Raw genomic sequence first — 22147 nt, forward strand, 5'->3', positions numbered from 1 at the left:
GCACAATTAAAGGCATTTATGCAGCTTTTGCATAATGATAATAATTAAAAACCGTTTATTTTAAAGGCTGCTTAAAAGTTAATTTTCACCCAGGTGCATATTGAAGCCTATAATTAGCCTTTCTTCAGAGGAGGTTTGGTTGAGGAAATACATAAAGGCATTTCCAAAGGCAGAAGTTCACTGCTAAAATGGGATTTTGGTTTTTAACTTTAGTTTGATAATGGTGCTTAAAATATGTGAGAACAAATGCTCCGAAATACTTTAAAAAATGAATCTATAATCATCCCAGATTGATTTCATTGAGAAGACATATAGAAGACCTATTTTCATATAATTTGTTTGGGAAATGAAGTCCCATAAGACTGCTACCTGGAAAATTTTATTATTTACAACAAATATAAGAAATTTTCAAAACAATTACAAAGCAGAATTTCCTATGTATCTCGTCATTCTACTGGGCTGGAAATCAATGCTATTTCTATAATAAATCCTCACTTAACCAATTCATTCTTCCTCTACTAGTGATGTCCTACTTACTATCCATTCACCAGATGGTGCATTTTCCGAAAGCTCTCTCATATTTCCAGACAGAATCTCCAAGTAGAGGTAATCATTACACTTGACCTAGTTGCTAATTTTCAATACAGAATACAATAGTATATATAATCCCATTAAGGACTTTTTAAATCCAAGTACTGATACTTTAAGAAGTTTATAGAAATAAAAAAGTAATTTAGGATTTATTATTGTGAAATATCTGACACTAGCTGAAGTTTGTTTACTTATTTCTTTTTTTTAAAAATGAGTCATTCTTTTGCTGTATAATTTTTTTTAATGTTTATTCATATTGAGAGAGAGAGAGAGAGAGAGAAAGAGAGACAGAGAGCGAGAGAGCGAGAGAGCGAGAGAGAGAGAGACAAAGAGAATGAGCAGAGGAGGGGCAGAAAGAGAGGGAGAGAGAGAGAGAATCCCAATCAGGCTCCATGCCCAGCACAGAGCCAGGCATGGGGTTTGATCTTATAATTATGAGATAATGATTTGAGACAAAATCAGGAGTCAGATGCTTAAGTGACTGAGCTCCCCAGACACCCCTGTTTACCTGTTTAAATATGAGTTTTCCTATCCATAAAATAAAACATTAGAGGTAAATAACCTAGGATATCCTTTCCTAATATTCTTATAGAAAATTGTTGATGATTCAAATAATTGTCAATTCTTATTGTTTTCAAAAACTATATATCATAAAATCCATGTTTGAATTATATGATCAATGTTTACTTTTTATATAGCATAATTTCTACTAATTTGTTAAATGTATTTATTAGTATGAGGTATCCAAAAAGCAGGTCTGAATTTTCCTAAATGAATTAAACATGATTTCTTCTTTCTTGGAGCTTTCTATTTGAGGTATAAAATTAGAATATAACAATTAAATAAATGAGTGACAAACTAATTTTAGACTATGATCAATGATGTAAGGAAATGAATTATGTGCTATGACAAAGTTAAGTAATAATATGAGGGGTAAAATGAGGAAGATGGTGTGATCAAGAATTTACTCTGTAAGGGGATGACCTTTTAGCAGACACTCAGAGTATTTAGATAGGTGAAGGATTGGAGAAAGAATATTTTACACAAATGAATTGACATGTGTAAGGTATGGGGACAGGAAAAACTTGGTATGCTTGAAGATCAGTAAGCCATCCAGAATAGACCGAGTGTACTTGGAGAAAGAGTCATGCACATTGAGTTTGGCGAAATATCCTGGATTTTAAAGGTGATTACAGCAAATGTTACTTTATAAGCACAGTTAAAGGCATTTATGCAGCTTTTGCATAATAACAATAATTAAAAACCGTTTATTTTAAAGGCTGCTTTAAATAGTGATACAGAAATAGTGAATATACATGTCATGTATGGCCCATAGGCCAGTCTAAATCTTATACTACTTGGTATATTATTGTAGAAAATTCAATTCTGCTATAGAATATAAGGATGTATGTATTAAAGGAGACACATAAAGAAATTCCATCAAGGTAATTTCCAAGAGGATAATATTAAGATTTTATTCCAACTGAAAGAAAAAAATATGCAAGGCAATAAATAAATATAATGTGATCTGATATACTTTTTAAAACTTTTTATTTATTTATTTATTTATTTATTTATTTATTTATTTATTTATTTAGAGAGGGAGAGAGAGAATCCCTAGCAGGCTCCCCGCTGTCAGCGCAGAGCCCAAGGTGGAGCTCGATCCCACAAATTGCGAGATCATGACCTGAGTTGGTCGCTTAATCGACTGGACCACCCAGGTGTCCCAGTGATCTGATATACTTTTAAAAATAGCTCATTCTGTTTCTTATGTGAAAAAAAAAATGTGTGGATAAAGAGATGACACAAGAGAACATTTAGAAGAATCCAGTAATATCCAAAGGGAGAAATGCTTAGCTGCTACAGGATGCTCTGGGTCTTGCTTTTGTGTTACAGAGAATGTCTATAGAACATTCTAGATTCCAGGAAAGAGTTGGGGTGAAGGCATGGTGGGTCTAGATTTTGAATCTTAAGTCCTTTCATTGGCCTGAATAAACAAACCCAAACCATTACAGTGTCAATAAGTCTAATCTACTTGTGTGTGTGTACACACATAAAGAGCAAGAGCTTCCCATGCCCTTTGACATTCTTGCATTTGCCAAGCATATCCCTGAATGACATCCTTAGTTAGAATATGGAGAACTTTTTCAAAGCCTATGAGGCTGCACAATGCATCTTTGGATGCGTCTAACAAGTGGATCTACCAAATCAATCCACGCTCTAAATCATGGAGTACTATATAGCTTCAAAATATGTGTTCTAGGGGCACCTGGGTGGCTCAGTCAGTTAAGCATCCGACATTGGCTCAGGTCATGATCTCACAGTTTGTGGGTTCAAGCCCCGCATCGGGATCTGTGCTGATAGTTCAGAGCCTGGAGCCTGCCTTGGATTCTGTGTCTCCCTCTCTCTCTGGTCCTCCCTCATTCATGCTCTGTCTCTCTCTTTCTCTCAAAAATAGATTTTCAAAGTTAAAAAAAATTTAAAAAAATAAAATATATATTCTATGAATTTTAATTGGCATAATTAAACTCTCAAATGAAAACTTAAATAAGTAAAATAGAATGTACAAATGGATACTTTATGTAAACCTGTGGGCATTTTACATCACTAAAGTAAAATAAATAACCTGTAGGCATTTTACATCACTAAAGTAAAATAATAAATAAATAAATAAATAAATAAATAAATAAATAAATACAACTGCTAAAGATGATAAGATCCAACTTATATATTAAGTAATAATATACAAACAAGAATACCACAAAAAATGTATTAACATATTCACAATTGTTTTGGATTAGGAAGATTAAAACTTTTTTCTTTCTATTGTTCTATGCTTTCCAGATTGTTTTCCATGTACAAGTATGGTTTATTTCACTATAAATTATAAAGTAAATAATTTATTAAACAAACCAGATTCTTTATAAGCTGGTTCCTCCATTTTTTTTCTCTAGTGTCATTTCCAAATATATTTCCTTATACTCTATGTGTTCAAATAATCACTAATCAACTTATCACATATTGAACTTTTCAAGTGACTAAGTTTCTGCATACATTCTTTATTTTACAATATGAACTCTTTTAAAGATTTTTAGTTTATATTGAAATTATCTTTATATATATATACACACACACATATACACACACACACATACATATATATATGTATACCCAAAATGATACATTATTCTAAGTATAATGAATTTTTCAAACTAAGCATATATAGATTATCAGAAACAGAATGTTACCAGCAGCTTTCCAAGTCCCCAACCCAACCCCCTCCTCATGCAACTTTGTTGTCGCTAACCTCTCTAAAAGTAAAACTAGTGTGACTTCTAATAGCACAAATTAATTTTGCAAGTTTTGTGATTCCCTCCTGTGTCTGTTTTTCTTTACTCAAATCATACAAGTTTAATAAATATTGTTACATGTATTTTTGTATATTTTTCTTCTACTTAATATGTGTGATACCTTCATCCTTTTTGATATTTTTTATAGGTTTTAATTTTCATGGGCATTTAGGTAAATTCTGACTTTCGATTATCACAAATAGTGTAGTTATGAACGTATTAGTACTTTTTTGGATAAACATATTTAGGCCTATTAAGTATGTACCTAACAGCTGACTTGCTGTGTCACGGGTAGGTTTATTTTTCAGTTTTAGTAAATACTGTCACAAAGTCCGTTCTTCCAACACACGGTGTTTTCCATTTTTCATTTGGTCGGGTATATATTGATATATCACTATACATTTAATTTGCATTTTTCTCATGGCTAAAGAAGTTAAGCACTTTTCATATGCTTAATAGTCAAATGGGTATCCTGTTTTGTAAACTGTTATTTGTCTTTTACCCAAAAAAGATTGTTGAATTTTCTTTCTTACTGATATATAGAAAATCTTCAGGGATTAAGTTGTTGAGTTCTTTGTTTTATATGCATCTACCTTCGCCATTGTCTCCTTCATTTATTTCTCTATGGATGGATCTATGAACCTAACAAATATGTTCTCTTGTTCTGTGAGTTGCTTTTCTAGTCTTTCAATGCATATTTTAATAGTAATGTTAGCATTAGTATAGTCTAATTATTTTTCTTGTATAGTTATTGCCTTTTGTGTCTTTTTAAATGCTCTTTCCCTCATCCAAGGTCACCTATGTTCACTATGCTCTGGAACTGATGCTTTTGTGTTCAGGGTAAGATAGAGGTCAAAATCCATTTATACTGTATAGATAGTCAGGGTCCTAAAACTGTTTATAAAGAAAAAAATTGCCCATCACCTTTTAGTTTTATAAATTGAGTGTTTATGTTAAGTCTATGTTAGGGGTTTACAAATATATCCCATTAGTCAGGCTTAGGCTGTTTTTGTTTGGGTTTGGGTTTAACCTTGCACTGATTTTACCTTGGCATTATTTAATGACATTTCCTGGTGGCATTTGTCCTATCTCTTCACATTTCTTCATCTTCTTAAACACTGTTTTGTTTATATTTGGGCCATTACATTTTTATTTGAATTTTAGAGCCACTTTGTAAATTAAAAACTCTCTTGGGATTCAAATAGGAATTATATTGAATTTATAGATTAATTGAAGGAAAATTGATCTTTGCAATATTGGGTTTTACAATTCACAATCTCTCAATTTATTCAATCTTTACTTTCTATCAATAAAATCATTTCCATGTAGAGATATTTACATATTTCATTAGATTTATTAACAGATCTTTTTATCACTATTTTAAATTATAACTTTTTAATCTTCTACTTGTCAGGTTTAAAAAAATTATTACCTTCAAAAATTTGCCACATTATTTCTAATAGTTTTCTGAAGAAAATTTGGATTTTTCAGCAATATAACTGTATAATGTGCAAATATTTTTGATTTTTCTCTAATAATTACATACATGTACATATGTGTGTATATACATTCTCAGTACAGTAGTGTATGAAATAATGAGAGATAATTTGCATTTTTACATCAGAGAAACATCAATGTTTTATCACTGATTATTAGGTTTGCTTTAGGTTTTTGTAGGTGTTCCTTATCAAATTATGGAGTATTCCTTCTATATTTAGTTTGTTAAATGTTTATAATCGTCAAAGAGGAAAAATTTCCTCTACAGTTCAATGTCCTTCTAGCTGGGCTAAGAATCAAATTGATATGAAACAGATTAACAGGAGAAAATAAAATTTAACAGCAAACATATGGGGAATCCACACAGACATAGAAATTCCAAAGACAGGCAACAAGACTTCTATGAGCTCTGGAAAGGGGTAGGGGATCTGAGGATACAAAGGAGAGAAAGATCATTAGCAGGAGATGAAAAGAGATGTTTGGAAACCAAAGTTGCCCTATTGTGTAGATAAGTTTCTTCGTAAGGAGCATTTTCTGTCAATAGCTCTCTTCCTGGTAACAAGCAGGTAATTAAGGAGGAGTTATAGAGTTTTTCCTGAAACTGCTGAGTTTTGACTGCTTCTAACTCAAACTAGTGTTCTTGCCAAAGTGGCTCATCTTGGGACTGCCTGCCCTTGGCACCTACAAGATGGGAGTATTGAGTTTTCTCAAATGGTTTTTTCATCTATTGTAATGATCACATTTTTTTTCTTCTTATTCTTTAGGGTTTTTTTCCCATTCTTTTTTGTAACTTCCTCAGAATGGAGTTCAAATAATTTTTAACATTTTAAATTTTATAACAAATGTTCCACTAACCATAGCTTTTGATGTATCTCCAAAGTTTTGATATATCACTCATTTACTATTTTACATTTTAGTAAGAATACATTGTAATTTATGTTTTTCTGATTTGACTCATGGATTATTTAAGAGTAAACTTTTAGTCTCTCAGAATTTGAGATTTCTTTTATTTTTGAAAGTCGATGAGACTTTGTTGCACAGCATATGGTCGAATTTGGTAAATTCCTGCACACTCAAAAAATATGAATGTTGCAATATGTGCACATTTTATATAAGCTTACTAGACTTTCATGAATTTCAGTCCTTTGCATATTTAAAAATGCACAATGCATTATTGATATATATCATAAGCTATTAACATTGACTTATTTGCATATGTGAAATTAGTATGTATTACTGAAAAAACCCTCAAATTTTAGTAGGAACTTCAATTACTCTTGTGATGAACCCAAACATCTGCAAAACCATCTTCTATAAGTTCTACATTTAAACATTTTAAAACATGGGTCTATTTTGGTAATATCTATGAGGCTCACTTTCCTTACCTATTCACTATCACAGTAATTTATGCTTTATACAATGATGGGGATAAAATAGGGTAGCATTTTAATTTTTTGGTGTATGGCTAAAATTATAATGCTAATCTCTGTTAATTTTCCCAATAGAATTGAAAGGGAACACAAAGGTCATTTGAAATGAAACCCTTGGGCTCCTGGGTGGCTCAGTCAGTTAAATGTCTGACAAGGTTTTGCGTTTGAGCCCACGTTGGGCTCTGTGCTGAGTGCAGAGCCTAGATCCTGCTTTGGATTCTGTGTCCACCTTGCTCCCTCTCTGCCCCTCCCTGGCTAGCACTCTGTCTCTCAAAAATAAATAAACATTGAAATGAAATCCTTATTTGGGTTTATGAGGAAAAGTATACAGTGTGATGGGACAATTCGGTTAGCACGAAATAACTGATGAGGTGGAGGAATTTTTGAAGTATACATAGAATAAAGAAATGATTTTTAGAAAGGAAAATTCACTAACGACTTGCATTGGCTTTTCCAAATGATATAACAACAAAACAGAAAACCCTTTCCTAAATAACAACATGAACTTCAAAGTAAAGAATAAAATCAACAAGTGTAAAAAAATGAAATTTAACCAAATAAAATTGATAAGACTGTTTTTCTTTTCATTGACAACACAGCAGGTTTAAGTTTGAAGTTTGTCATTTATATATGTGAACTGCTTGAGACTGAGTTTAGTTTTTTACTTTTAGTGAAGGAATCGATAAATTTTCAATTTTTACAGGAAACAGGATTAAAAATCTTAATCCATCCCTAAGATCTCAGAAAGACTTGATAGGGCAAAACTACGAAGGAGTTTATTATATATAAGAATTTGATTACCAAAATATAAAGAAATATATTCACAGTATTTTAGTTTGTTATTATTTTATTCCAATGAATCTAGGCCATAAGTCACAAACCATGCTAAATTGTACAACATAGTTTGCAACTGAAAATTAAACATTAGCTTTTGATACCATTTTAGAGCTCTTTTGGGAATTCAGGCATTCAGTGATCTCTAGGCCACACAGTCCATATGCAGTGGCTGTTAATTATAGCAACATTCTCTCTGCTGATCTAGGAACTTTCTAAAACATTCTCCATATGCTCCAAAGAACAGTTTATCTTCTATTTGGACTCTAATTAAAATTTTAAAAGTACCTAAAATTTCAGCATATGAAGTTATTTTGTGTGTATGTACTTGTGTGTATAATAGGTGTATGTCCTATTTATGTTTAACTGATTTAGAGCTCCAAACTATGTATCTTGAAGGTTATTTCTTAAAAGTATGTCATAAATTACTCTTTTCTCTATATTTTGTGGTTCTTAATGTTCATATTCTGTGACATTATTAAAACTACTCCTAGTCAATATAGATGTTTTCAACAAAATGGATAGAGTGACATATGTCATATGCTTATATAGATTTCTCTCTCCCTTGTTTAAATCCATTAAGAGGATCTCTCTCAATACTAGAATTAAGATTAAGCTGGTCAGCTTCATTTTGTTTTGGTTTGGTTTTGATTTTGTTTGTTTTTTTTTTCAACTTTATTGAGATATAATGGAAATATAACATTGTGTAGGTTTAGGTATACATGTGGTATTTGGTACACATATATGCTTTAAAGTGATTATCAGCATAAAGTTAATATATCTATCACCTCACATAATAACTTTCATGTGTGTATGGTAAGAACATTTAAGATTTATTCTCATAGACTTTCAACAGCAAGGTGGTTACTTTGATATGTAGGGTTCTCTATTATTGGGCCATAAGTATTTCAATTTCCCACTCAGCCAAAATAATCACTTACATTTCCTTGATCATAATATAATATTTCTAATATGTCTGCTTTCCTTCACGCATTGTACCTACTTGTAATAAATTTGATCTCATCCCAATTCTTTCTAATACCCAAGACCTAACTCAAAGTTTATCATCTCCAGAAATTCTTTTCCAAAACTTTTTCCTCTAGTAAGTTTTATATTTTCCTTCTCTCTTCCCCTAATGTCATATGTATATATATTTATTTTACTTTTGTAGTCAAAATCATGGAAATAGAGTTAGGCAGACAAGACTTCAAATTGTATTCTCATATTTATTAAATGTGTGATATTTGATAAGACTCAGATTTTTAGCTCTCAGTAAAATAAGGACAATAATGTTTAAATCATAGCGAAGTAATTAGCCCAATTTCTGGTCTATAATAAATAAATGATGGCTTTACCAGTTTTATTACCATGATTTCAGATATATTGTTAACTTAATCAAAGTACTTCCCTCAGGTATTAGAGAATATCTTTCAGAACAGGAACCATGGGATTTTCATCTATCTAAACTCTAGCACACTGTATGGAATGGCTACTCAAGAAGTGTTCAGTTAAGAGGATTTGCTCTCTATGTTCTCAAATGTGAATTTTAACCTTCTGTTTCTTTGTTTGCCAATAGCAGAAACAAATAACTTCTAAAATTAATTACTCTACAGTCCGGTGTAGTTATTTACAAATACAGATTCTTTAATTCTGTGAGAAGAGATAAAAGTGCATAGGCTTAAAAAGAAAGTAATATAAAGACAAAACATTTAAAGACAAAATTAAATTAGCTAAGTAGAGGTAAATTTCTCATATGTAACAAAAGAATAATAATAAAAACCTATTCAACTGGATTATTGTGACATAAAAGAATGTACCTTTTAGTTACTTTTCCAATATAATTGCTTCATGTGACTTTCTGATATATTTCAAGTCACTTGTTAAAAGTTGTTATTAACAACTTAATTTTAACTCAGAATGACTTTTCACACCCCAACTGATATTTTTATGATTCAGCATTATGTATCTAGTATCATCTTTGAGTTATTATCTTGTTCTGAACATTATTTGGAACTAGGTAGATTCAAACTAATTAAATACATAAGTAAATGCACAAATAAACAAATGTTAATATATAATTTTAGTATTATTTTCTTACTGCTAAAAGACTAAAATTGTAAGAACTAATCAAAGAACATAAGTCAGTGATATAAACACTTTTCTGAAATCAAGGTAAGAGTTTACTTGTTCTTATTCAATATCTGTCATATTAGGTTGATCTGCCTGTGTATAACTTGGTGTCTTCTATAAGACACAGCCACGTTAATTTACTTCAATAAATTAATTTTACCACTATCTTGTAGTCTTCATGAGGGTGTGGTTTGGATATAAAGCTACTGTAAAATATTACATTCCATAAGGATTACTATTTAAAAATTTATATATGAATACTAAATCTAATACATACAAAATTATGCTTAAATTAGTAAATACTAAATTAGCCTTTAAAACTATACTTAGCATTTACTAAATTTAGACTTTAAATATGATAAGGATAATAATTTAGAAATTATAGGCCAATAAGCTGGTTCCAGTGGACCTGAAATTAATTATGGGGTATATAAAAATAGAACACATACAATCAATAAAGATTTTAAGATATTTTTCTATTAATATTTAATAGTCATGCAAAACCACTTCAAAAATTGTATTTAAAATTTCAAGGGGGTGGGGAATCTCAGTAACCATGAATTTTTCATTTGCAAAAACTCGCCAAACTACATAATTCATAAATACCAACAACAGACAAATGATAAGTATTCAGTGAAAATGACATTCTATGTTGGTACCACTATGCAATTTTACTTTCGCTTTTCACTCTACGAATGAAAAGTTCTTTTACATACCTCTAACCTTTGCCAGTCTCTGGCCACTTTCCAAATTTTTACAGACTATCCTACTAAACTGATTGTTTCTGTGCTGGATATTGAGAATCCAATGTCCAATGTCATTCCATGACAACAGATCTTGATTAGACTCTAAGTTCTCATTTCTACTCACTCTAGGCTCCTGCATTTACTTGATCATTTGCATATTTCTCACCAGTGTATCCTCTGTGAGTTCAGAGAATCTTCTGTTTATTTTTGTGTGTGTGTGCATTTTTAGCACTTGAATATATATAATCTCTTAATAAAGTAACCTCATTACTATCCAACAACGTTTCACTAAGAAAAAAAGAATAAAGGGGCACATTACTCTTTTAGCTTTTTTTATATTTTGTTTTAAATAGCTGTTTCTTACTGCCAGCAGATTCTCCACATCTGTGATTAAGTAGAGGTAAGTGTATATATATATATATACACACACATATATACATACATATATGTATACATATATGTATATATACATGTATATATATGTATACATATATATACATATACATATATGTATACATAAAAGTGTTAAGATTCTGATATAATTACTTGTCATAATTAAGCATTTATAACTCAATTAACATATAGATTTAAGGTTAACTTAAATGTAAGTGAAAATAATGATCTGTCTTCTAGTAGTACCAGCCTTTGAGTCAACTAAACAGAACAATATGAATCCAAATTAAATATTCAAAATGTCTCTTGAAGGTGTTTTTCTAATCCTACTTTCACCAGCCTTCTTCATCATTACAATTAAATGTGTTTATATATATGCACACATGCACACATGTATACGTGTTTATCCCCAAATGAACAAAATCATAAAGCTATGAAATCACTTTTGAAGATAAATTGAGCTGATAACTTCTCTATGAAACTTTCCATAACCTGACGCTCTCCTATACTCTCCTCTTCTCACAAGTTGTGGTTGTTTCTTATATACTTATTCTCTATTATACTTAAACACACTCTATTATGTCAGTTGATACACCATACATCATATTATAAGTACTTACCTTCTTGCCTTAATAGATAGTATATTCTATGTATTTCTTGCAGGCAAGAATCAAGACTTAATCATACTTATATGTGTAGTCATGAGCAAATATTTAAGAACACTACAAGGGTTCAATCAACAGATTACACACCAGTAAGCGTTCAGTTTTAGAGGTCTTTCTTTTTTTCTTTATCTCTTTTTTTTTTTCAATTAGGGATACTGACTCTAGAGTTGCTAATGTGAAATGAATTTCTATTCTACAATAGTATATAATTCAGATGAATTATTTTTTTTAGCAACTGCTACATAGGGAAAATTTCAGTTTTAAAAGACTGACAATTGGACTGCCATTCAGTGATTATTGAGACAAACTGGTCACTTTCATCTACTTGAACTTGATTCATGAAAAAACATTAAATCTGGTAATGTGCAACAGGCTACTGAGAAATGCAGAGCAAAGCAAGCAGTTTTATATTGAGGACTATAAAAACATATATTATGTGAGAAAAAAATCTTAAAATTTTCATACTTCTAGCGCGAGTATAGGGGATGATCACATTGCTTCTACATTGTTATTTGCAAATAATAAATTATAAAACATTATACTTCTTTGTCATCTTCTTGAATGATAAGAAGTTTGTCCCTGAGAAACACAGAGAACAATACTTTTTCAGATATTTCAAAAAATGGAAATAAAATTTTATTTCTCAGAGCACTCAAATATCTTATTGACATATACAATCTACAGATAATTTGTAACATAGGAAAAAAATTACAGCAGTAAAAAATAGACAAAAGATAACAGTCCCGTATGGGGTTCTTCGATGTATTAAATACACTAACGGGCAGGGGATATACTAGGCAGGTTGCTAAAATGTCAAAATAGTAGTATATATTTGTGATATTGATTGGAAAAGCAAAGCAGCATTAAAGTTAAACTTCAATATAATTGCTAATTCAACATTTTGTGTCAGAAATTAATGATACAGAATTGAAAGGTTAGATGAAATTAGATGAATATATATATATTTCTACTTATATCAGTGATTAACATAACATATTCCATTTTTGGAGCTTTGGTTCATTTTGTGTGTGTGTGTGTGTGTGTGTGTGTGTGTGTGTGTGTGTGTTTTGAGTCTTTCTGACTCTTTCATTGCATGGAAGTGCTTTTTTTTATCAAGAATGATGGTGGAAATGTCAAGATAGAATTGACACAGCTTTATTGATAAAATATATGTACATTAGAACTAATTAGTTCTCCCTTTAGTCCACTGAATCACATAGTTTCTCTTAAGGACAGGAAGACTTAAAAATCAAGAGAATATGTTTAAGAAATAAATGAAAAAAGGGGTCTGTGGGTGGCTCAGTTAAACATCCAATTCTTGGTTTCGGCTCGGGTCATGATCTCACAGTTTGGGAGGTTGAGGGCCTCATGGGGTTCTATATTGAGAGCCCAGAGCCTACTTGGTATTCTCTCTCTCCTTCTCTTCCCCCTGCACTAGCACTTTTGCTCTCTCTCACTCTCTCTTTCTCAAAATAAATAAATAAACTTAAAATTAAAGAAAAGAAATAAATGAAGATGTATTTAGTCTTCTGTATTAACAAAGAAACCTAACTGAAAAAGCAGTACCACTTAATATAACTTTAAAAAACATTATAAAAGACCTGAATATGAACATCCAAGAAGCTCAATGAATTCCATGTAGGATTATTTCAAAGAGACTCATACCCAAACACATTATAATCAAGTAGTGGAAAGACAAAGAGAGAATCTTTAAAACAGCAAGAGAGAGATGACATCCTATACAAAAGATGATCCTCAATAATATTATCAGTAGATTTCTCATCAGCAACTTTGGAAGCCAGAAGTCAGTGGGCTGATATATTTGAAGGGGAAAAACAAACACGAACAAACAAAAAACCAAAAAAACACAAAAACTCTCAAGAATTGTATAGCTAGCAAAAGTGTCCTTCAAAAATGATGGAGAGATGAAGATATCCCTAGATAGAAAAGTTGAGAGAGTTTGTTATCGCTAGAGTTTGGTCCTGAAAGAAATTATAAAGGTATTCTTGCAGGTTTTAATGAAAGGACATTGAACAGTAACTAAAAGTGATATAAAGAAATTAAAATCTCGGTAAAAGTAATACACAGGCAATTATAAAAGCTAGCATTATTGTAATGATAGTTCATAACACAGGTTTTGGTTTTATTCATGATTTAAGAGACTAATACATTTCAAAAATATTAGTCTAGAAGCTAGTATTATTGTAACTGTGGGTTGTGACTACTTATTTTATGTTGTAATAATTTAAGAGATTAATGCATTAAAAACATAAATTTATGAAAAAACATAACTTTATGATTTCAGACACACAATGTGCAAAGATGTAATTTTGTGACATCAATAACTGAAAAAAAGTGGGAACAGAGCTTTAAATGAGCAGGTTTTATGTTACTGAAATTAAGCTGGTATAAATTTAAATAAGTGTTATAACGTTAGGATGTTAAATATAATCCTCATGGTAACCCAGATAGAAAGAGTTATAGAATATACACAAAAGTAAATGAGAAGAAATTTAAGCCTTTTCAATATAAAATATCAGCTTAACACAAAACAGACAGTAATGAAGGAAATGAGGGACAATATAAGCTATAAGACATCTAGAAAATAAATAGAAAAATGACAAAACTAATTTTCCTCTTATCAGTAAGTAGTTTTAATATAATTGGATTAAACTTTCTAGCCAAAAGACAGCTATTGGCAGAATAGAGAAGAAATCTGAGCTAGCTATATGTTGTCTACAAGAGAGCCACTTTAGATCTTAGGATGCAAATAAGTTGAAAGTGAAGGTTGGAAAAGATATTCAATGCAAATAGTAACCAAAAGAGAGCAGGTATGATTATACTAATATAATACAAATATACTTTAAATTTAAACAAAGTTTGTAAGAGGAGAAAAAAAGACATATAAATAAAAAGTCCCATACGTCAAGAAGATATAACAATTATAAACATTTATGTCTCAACAATCAAATAAGAAGCGAAAATTCACAGAATTAAAGAAATAAATTGATATTTCCACAATTGTTACAGACTTCAATATCCCATTTTTAATAATGAACAACTAGACACAAGATAAAGAAATAAAGAACCCAAATAACACAATGAACTAACTAGAATTAGCACATATAGGACACTGTATCTGTCAGGGAAGAAGATCCAGCTACCAATCCCAAGTGAGTATACCCATTGTGTGGAAAATGTGAAAATCATGACAATGTCAACCATCAGAAGTAGGAGTTCACAGACACTGGTCCACTGCATATTCTACAGCATTGCAGCTGCCAAAGAGGACTCACCATGTATATCATTAGTTGGAACAGCACTTTACTTACAGAAAGGAGAAGAAATAAAAGATCAGTGTCTGTAGTATATGCAGATCTCCCATGGCCACCAGGCCTGTCTGATAGCCCACTCAGGGAGATGGACTGCATGCACCCTTCTTCTAAAACAGGTGAAGATCCTATTCCCCTCCAGCATAAGGGCAGATATACTGCGGGGGCTGGCCAAATGCCATATGATGCATACTATTAAGCAACAAAAGAATTTTGCTGTGTACTGAGAACAGGGCAATATTTTCTTCTAATGAGAAAGAAGAATATATGGGCAAGCAGCTGATGGCCACTCGGCATCCATTTGGGGGAATATCCCAGACTCCAGACACTGATTCCTCCACACTATCCAACAACAGAATACATTCTTCTCAAGTGCACATGGGACATACACCAGAATATGCATACATTAGGTCACAAATCGTGTCTCTAAATACTTTAAAAGATCAAATCTTTTGATCTTTTCTGATCACATAGATTGAAGTTAGAAATCAATAGCGGAAGGAAAACTGGAAATTTTAAAAATTTGTGGAAATTAAACAATGCACTCTTAAATAATCAATGGGTCAAGGAAATCACAAGATAAATTAGAAAATGCTAGATAAACGATAACAAAAACACAATATACCAAACTTACGGGATGCAGCAAAAGTGCTAAGGGGGAAATTTAAAGCTATAAACACAGATCTAAAAAAAACAAGAAAGATCTCATGTCAACAATCTAACTTTACAACTTAAGGAACAAGAGAAACTCAAACTCAAAGCTAGCAGAAACAAGGAAATATTAAAGATCAGAAATAAGTAAAATAGAGGACAGAAAAATACAAAAATCAATGAAACCAAAAATTGGTTCTTCAAAAGATCAACAAAATTAACAAAATTTTCACTAGATTGACTACGAAATAGGGAGATTCAACGTGTTAAAATCAGAAATGTAAGTGGAGACATTACTACCAATTCTATAGAAATGAAAGATTTATACAAGAATTTGTACTATGAAAAATTGTAAGCCAAAAAAAATTGAATAATCTGGATAAAATGGGGACAGTTCTAGAAACACAGTTTTTTCAAGGCTGAATCATAAAGAAATAAAAATTCTGGATAGACCTATAACTAGTAATGAGATTGAACCAGTAATTAGAAATCTCCTAACAAAGAAAAGTCCAGGACATGACTGCTTCATTTAAGAATTCTACCAAACATTTAAAGAACTAATATTTCTTCTTAAAATTTCAAAAAAAAAAAAGTGGAGAATGCTTCCTAACTCATCTTATGAAACCAAATTTATCCTGATACCAAAGCCAGACAAAGGCACTATCAGGAAACTACAGACTAATATCCCTTGTGGATATTGATTCAAAAATCCTGAGAGAAAGAAAAGAAAGAAAGAAAGAAAAGAAAGAAAGAAAGAAAGAAAGAAAGAAGAAAGAAAACAAATACAACATTATATTAAAAAGACTATATACCATAATTACATTAGATTTATTCCTGGAATATAAGAATGGCTTAACAAACAAAAATTAATCAATGTAATATACCACATTAACAGAAGAAAAATAAAAACATGATCATTTCAATTATTTCAATTGATGCAGAAAAAAACATTTGACAAAATCCAACACCATTTATGATAAAACACTCAACAAATTATGTATTACAAGGAAATTACCTTAACATAATAAAATCCATATATAAAAAAATCCACAGAGAATTTATATTTGATGTTGAAAAACTGAAAACTTTCCTCTAAGATCAGGAACAAGGCAAGTATACCAGCTTTGCCACTTCTATTAAACATAGCACTGGAAGACCCTGCCAGAGCCATTAGGCAAGAAAAGGAAATAATAGGCATCCAAATTGGAAAGAAAAAGTAAAATAACCTCTTTTCACATATAATATGATTTTATATGTAGAAATTCCTAAAGATTCCACAAAATAGTGTTAGAATCAATAAATGAATTCAGCAAATTAGCAGGATTACAATGTCAATGTTAAAAAATCAGTTGCACTTCTATATACAAACAATGAACAATCTGAAAAGGATAGTAAGAAAACAACTCTAGGGGTGCCTGGGTGGCCCAGTCTGTTGAGCATGTGACTCTTGATTTCAGCTCAGATCATGATCCCAGGGTTGTGGGATTAAGCCCTGGTCAGGCTCCATGATGAATGTGGAGTCTGTTTGAGATTCATACTCTCTCTCCTTCTGCCCCTTTCCCCCACTCACACTGTCTCTCCCTCTCTCTCTCTCTAAAATAAAAAGAAAAGAAAAGAAAACTGCATTTAAAAAAGCATTGAAAAATAAAATTAACTTAACCAAGCAGGCAAAAGACATGTGTGATGAAAACTACAAAACATTGCTGAAATAAATTAAAAAAGACATAAATAAATGGTAACACATCCCATGTTTATGGATTGGAAAACTTAATATTTTTAAGATCTTATTACTACTCCAAAGTGATCTACAGATTTAATGCAATGCCTATCAAAATCCCAAAGATTTTTTTTTGAAGAAACAGAAAAAACATTCTAAGATCAATATAAAATCTCCAGATACCCCAAATAGCCATAAAAAATCTCCAGATACTCCAAATAGCCATAACAATAATTTAAAAGAAGAACAAAATTGGAGGGCTCATAATTCCTGATTTTAAAATTTCTACACTACAGAAATATAAGCAGTGTACTACTGGAATAGACATATAGACCAATGGAATAGAATAAAGAACCCATAAATAAATTCTCATATATGGTCACATGAGGTGTGATGATGTCTCAAGATCATTTACTGGGGAAAGGATAGTCTTTTCAACAAACAACACTAGGAAAATTGGATATTCCAATTTTAAGATTTCCAATTCCTAAAAACATAAAGTTGGACCATTATCTATCACTATATAAAAAAATTAACTCATAACAAATCAAAGTCCTTAATATAAGACCTAAAACTATGAAACTCTTAAAAGAACACTTAGGACCAAAAATTCAGAACATTGAGTTTGGCAATGGTTACATGGATATGACAATAAAGCACAGTCAACAAAAGAAAAAATAGATAAATTGTACTTCAAGAAGCTTAAGAACGTTTTGTGCATCAAAGGACACTATCAACAGAGTAAAAAGATAATCTATGAAATGGGACAACATATTTGAAAATCATAGATCTAATAAGGCATCAATTTTCAGACCATATCGAAAACTCCTAAAATTGAATTTCCAAAAATAAACAGCTTGATTCAAAAATGGCCACAGGGCTTGAGTAGACTTTTCTTCAAAAAATATGTGCATGTGGCAGATAAGCCCAGGAAAAGGTACTCAATATCACAAATTATTAGGGAAATACATATCAAACCTATAATAGTTACCATCTCACACCCATTAAGATAACTACTACCAAAACAAAATAAAACAGAAAATAAATGTTGGCAAGAATGTGAAGAGACTGAAACTCTTGCAAACTATTGTAGGAATGTAAAATGATACAGCTTCTATATGAAAAAAAATAATGGTTCCTCAAAAATTAAGAATAGGGTTACCATGTGAGCCAACAATTGCATTTCTGGGTATAGCCATAAGCATTGAAAGCAAGGTCTCAAAGAGATATTTGTACAGCCATGTTCTTAGTAGCATTATTCATAGCAACTAAAATGTGGAAACAACCCAAATGGGCAGATGAATGGATAAGCAAAATATCATTTACATACATAAACTAAAATACTATTCAGCACTAAAAAGGAAGACAATTGTCACATATGTTATAATATGCATTAACCTTAAAGACATTATAGTAAGTGAATAAGCCATTCTCAAGAAGATAAATACTATATAATTCTATTTACATAAAGTACTTAGAGTAGTTTAAATCATAGAAAGTAGAATGGTGGTTTCCAGGGGCTAGGTGGAGAAGAGAATGAGGAGTTCTTGTTCAGTGCGTATAGAGTTTTAGGTGTGCAACATGAAATGAGTTCTGGTAATTTCTGATGGTATTGATTACACAACAGTTTGAATGTAGTAACATTACAGCTGTACACTTTAAATGGTTAAGATGGCAAATTTTATATTCTTTGTATTTTATCTTAATTAAAATGGGGAAAATGGATGAAAATGCCCAATTGAGATAAGGATAATGGAAAAATAATATAATCATTAGTCATGTGACATTCAATTTAGTCCCTTCAGAAGGTAATAGACATTATGTTTTAAAGAAGCTCTGAGCATTAAAGAACATATTTAAGGAAACCCAATGCAGAGCTATAACACTGAAATATCAGAAGTTAGCTAAGTATTCATCAATAAAGTGAAAGTTCAATAAATTATAGTGGACTCACTAAATTAACAAAGCATAAATTTTTCATGAAAACTACATAGACTACGAAAAGTACTTTAGCTGTGCAACTTAATTTATTGTTTTAAATTTGCATTCAAGAAGTTCATTCTCTTTAGTGGACAGTTCTATGACTTGATAAATATATAGAAGTCATGTAACATATGCCATCACAATCAAGATACAAAATAGTTCCATCATGCAAAAAAATTCTGTTATCCTTCTCCTTGATTCAACCACTCCACTTATCCTCAAACCATGGAAAGCAGGAATGTTCTCTGTCACTATAATTTTAACTTTTACAGAATGTCAAATGGAATCATAATATGTACACTTTCGAGTCTGACTTCTTTCACTTGTAATGCATTTGAAATTCATCTATGTTGATTTGTGTATCAATAGTTCATTCCTCTTTATTGCTGAATAGTATTCCATATATTACTTCATGTACCATAGTAGGTTATCATTCAACAGTTGAAGGATATTTCAGCTTCCAGTTTTGATGTTATGGTTCTCTTGTATGAAAAGAATCAAGGTAATTTAGTCAGGATTTGAAGGGTGTCATACTTGAGATTATAACACTTTCTAATTCCTATCTCATTATCAGATTCTCAGACACAGGTAACTCTGAAATTAGGGAAAAACAGTAAAATGGAAAGCTAAATTTTTAATTTACTTAATGTTATACTTCAATAAAGTTAATTTTTGCATATATTTTTCATAAATAAAATGAGACTTTTGAACTGAATCAGTTTTTAAAGATTGAGGTTCCTCCTCCCCCAAATCTTATGTTACTCTTAGTAAGTTAAAAAAAAAAACCAACAATATAATCATAGGGATAATTTTTCTTGGTTTTCTATTAAAAATTAAATCAGGTATCGAAAAAGTATTATAAAACAATTAAAATATTCTCCATTTTCCCAGAAAAGGCTCAAAAAAGAGGAACTGCATCGTGAGATGCACCCATGGAAAAGCACCCAAATATCCTCTTTATCATTTCTTTTTTCTTGATTTTCAATGTTTATTTCTTTTGAGAGAGAGAGGGTAAGAACACGTTGAGTGGGGAAGGGACAGAGAATCCCAAGAAGGCTTTGCCCTGTCAGTGCATAGCCCAACACAGAGCTTTATCTCACGTGGTACCATGATGTGAGCCAAAATCAAGAGTCAATGCTTAACCGACTGAGTCACAACTGCATTTATTTTTTCAAAGGCTTTTTTATAATGGTAGATCCTCTCACACAAAATCACTTTCATCTTCTCTTTTTTCCATATTTTAGATCTACTTTTTTTCTTCAATAAGTAGATATATTTTAAAATGTAAATCAGTTTAGATGTTCAATTTTTGTATTCATTAATATAATCAATGCTCATAGCTTCTGCCTTGCAATAGTAAACCATGATTCTCAAAAGTCTTAAATTAAAGACAAAAAAAAAATCTTAAGATAGTTATTCCAGTAAAGGTGATCTAGAAGCACATTCTAACTGACCATAATGGATGACAAAGAGAAGAGATATAATGATTTCCACCTCTTACATTTGTAATTCTTGTCTGTGGGTGTTTTGTATTATATTTGTATTTATTAATCTTAATCACTGAGGCTTACTTTTAAATATATTTTGATGGAAGTATCTTCCTCATTAGCATTTTTATATTACTTTAATAGCATTGACAATTGTAGCTAAATATATTTCTAAATATAAACGTTTATTTGTGCTATTTCACTGAAAAAAGGTGTTGATTCTTCTGGTATGAAATATATAAATGAAAGGAAAATGAACTTCCATAACTAAAATTTCTACACATTTAATAGGGAATATATAGCCAAATGTTGCAATATAGTTAAAATCTAACAGAAGTTATGTCCTTTTTCAGCAGACCATCTCAGTTTGGAAGGACTTACATATTTATTTCACGTTAGAAGATTGATACCTCTGATATACCTCTACTGGAGTCTTTATTTTTCTGTCTTGTTCTATAACACTGAAGAGTAGATCATCCACCAATTATAAAATTTAGCAAGTCCTGTTCTTAGGTCAATCCAATAAGCCTGAAGAAAAAAGATCGGTTCTCTGCTTCATTAGCATGAGACATCATAACTCTGTGTTCATTGTATATTATTGATTCAAGTACACAGGCCCAGATTCTGCTCAAATAAATTCACTTGGTAGTTGAAGTGAAAATATCTGATGGTTGAAATTGACCTTAGATGTTTAATACCTTGGGTCCTCTGAGGGGGTCACCAACACTTATTACTTCCTATTCAAACCATTATCCTGATCAATGCGGTATTGTTCTTATGATTCACTTGCTGGATGTTTCTTGAAACTGAAATCATAGCATTTTCAAGCTAGAAGAGATTTTACAAATGATAAAACCAAAGGTACAGGAAGGTTAACCATCTTTTCTTCTATTCACTCTTTTGAAACTGGATCCTATTTTATTTTTAATTTGAATGTGATATAAGGATAATTAGAAATATGCCCTATTAGCTCTCTTCTAGCCTAACCCAGACCTATGTGCTAGATGAGCAGGCTCCAAAGACTTGACGTCATGGTTTAAAAATACTTTGAAGGAGAAAGCCATCTAAACAACAAAATCAATCAAGCAGCCAACAAAACCTTGTTGGGGCTTTTACAAATGGCATATAGTAAAAAAGAAAAACAACAGTTGGTGCTCTGGTACAGACCTTTGAAAAGCTTGATTACATCACAACACTGACAACAAGTTTTTGTAGCTGTCCTGTATCACAGGGTCACATGTCATTATTAGAAACATAATGAAAAAGTCTGTCTTACAATATATTCATTCACCACATAATGTTATTGATTGATTTTAGCAAATGATATATGTCTGCTGTCAT

The 22147-nt window shown here is 31.1% G+C and overlaps 1 protein-coding gene across 1 annotated transcript in view; it reads left to right on the forward strand.

Annotated features, from left to right (window-relative positions):
- The window catches only part of TECRL (trans-2,3-enoyl-CoA reductase like), a 123637-nt gene extending 102254 nt beyond the window's left edge, over positions 1–21383 (forward strand). The window contains exon 12 of the mRNA XM_053901512.1: positions 21160–21383. Within this exon, the coding sequence (XP_053757487.1) occupies positions 21160–21278 (119 nt within the window). The 3' untranslated portion in view covers positions 21279–21383. The remainder of the gene's footprint in view (positions 1–21159) is intronic.
- The last annotated feature ends 764 nt before the right edge of the window (positions 21384–22147 follow it).

This window comes from Panthera pardus, unplaced genomic scaffold (assembly GCF_024362965.1).
Source record: "Panthera pardus isolate Hobbes unplaced genomic scaffold, ASM2436296v1 HiC_scaffold_13, whole genome shotgun sequence".
NCBI lineage: Eukaryota > Metazoa > Chordata > Mammalia > Carnivora > Felidae > Panthera > Panthera pardus.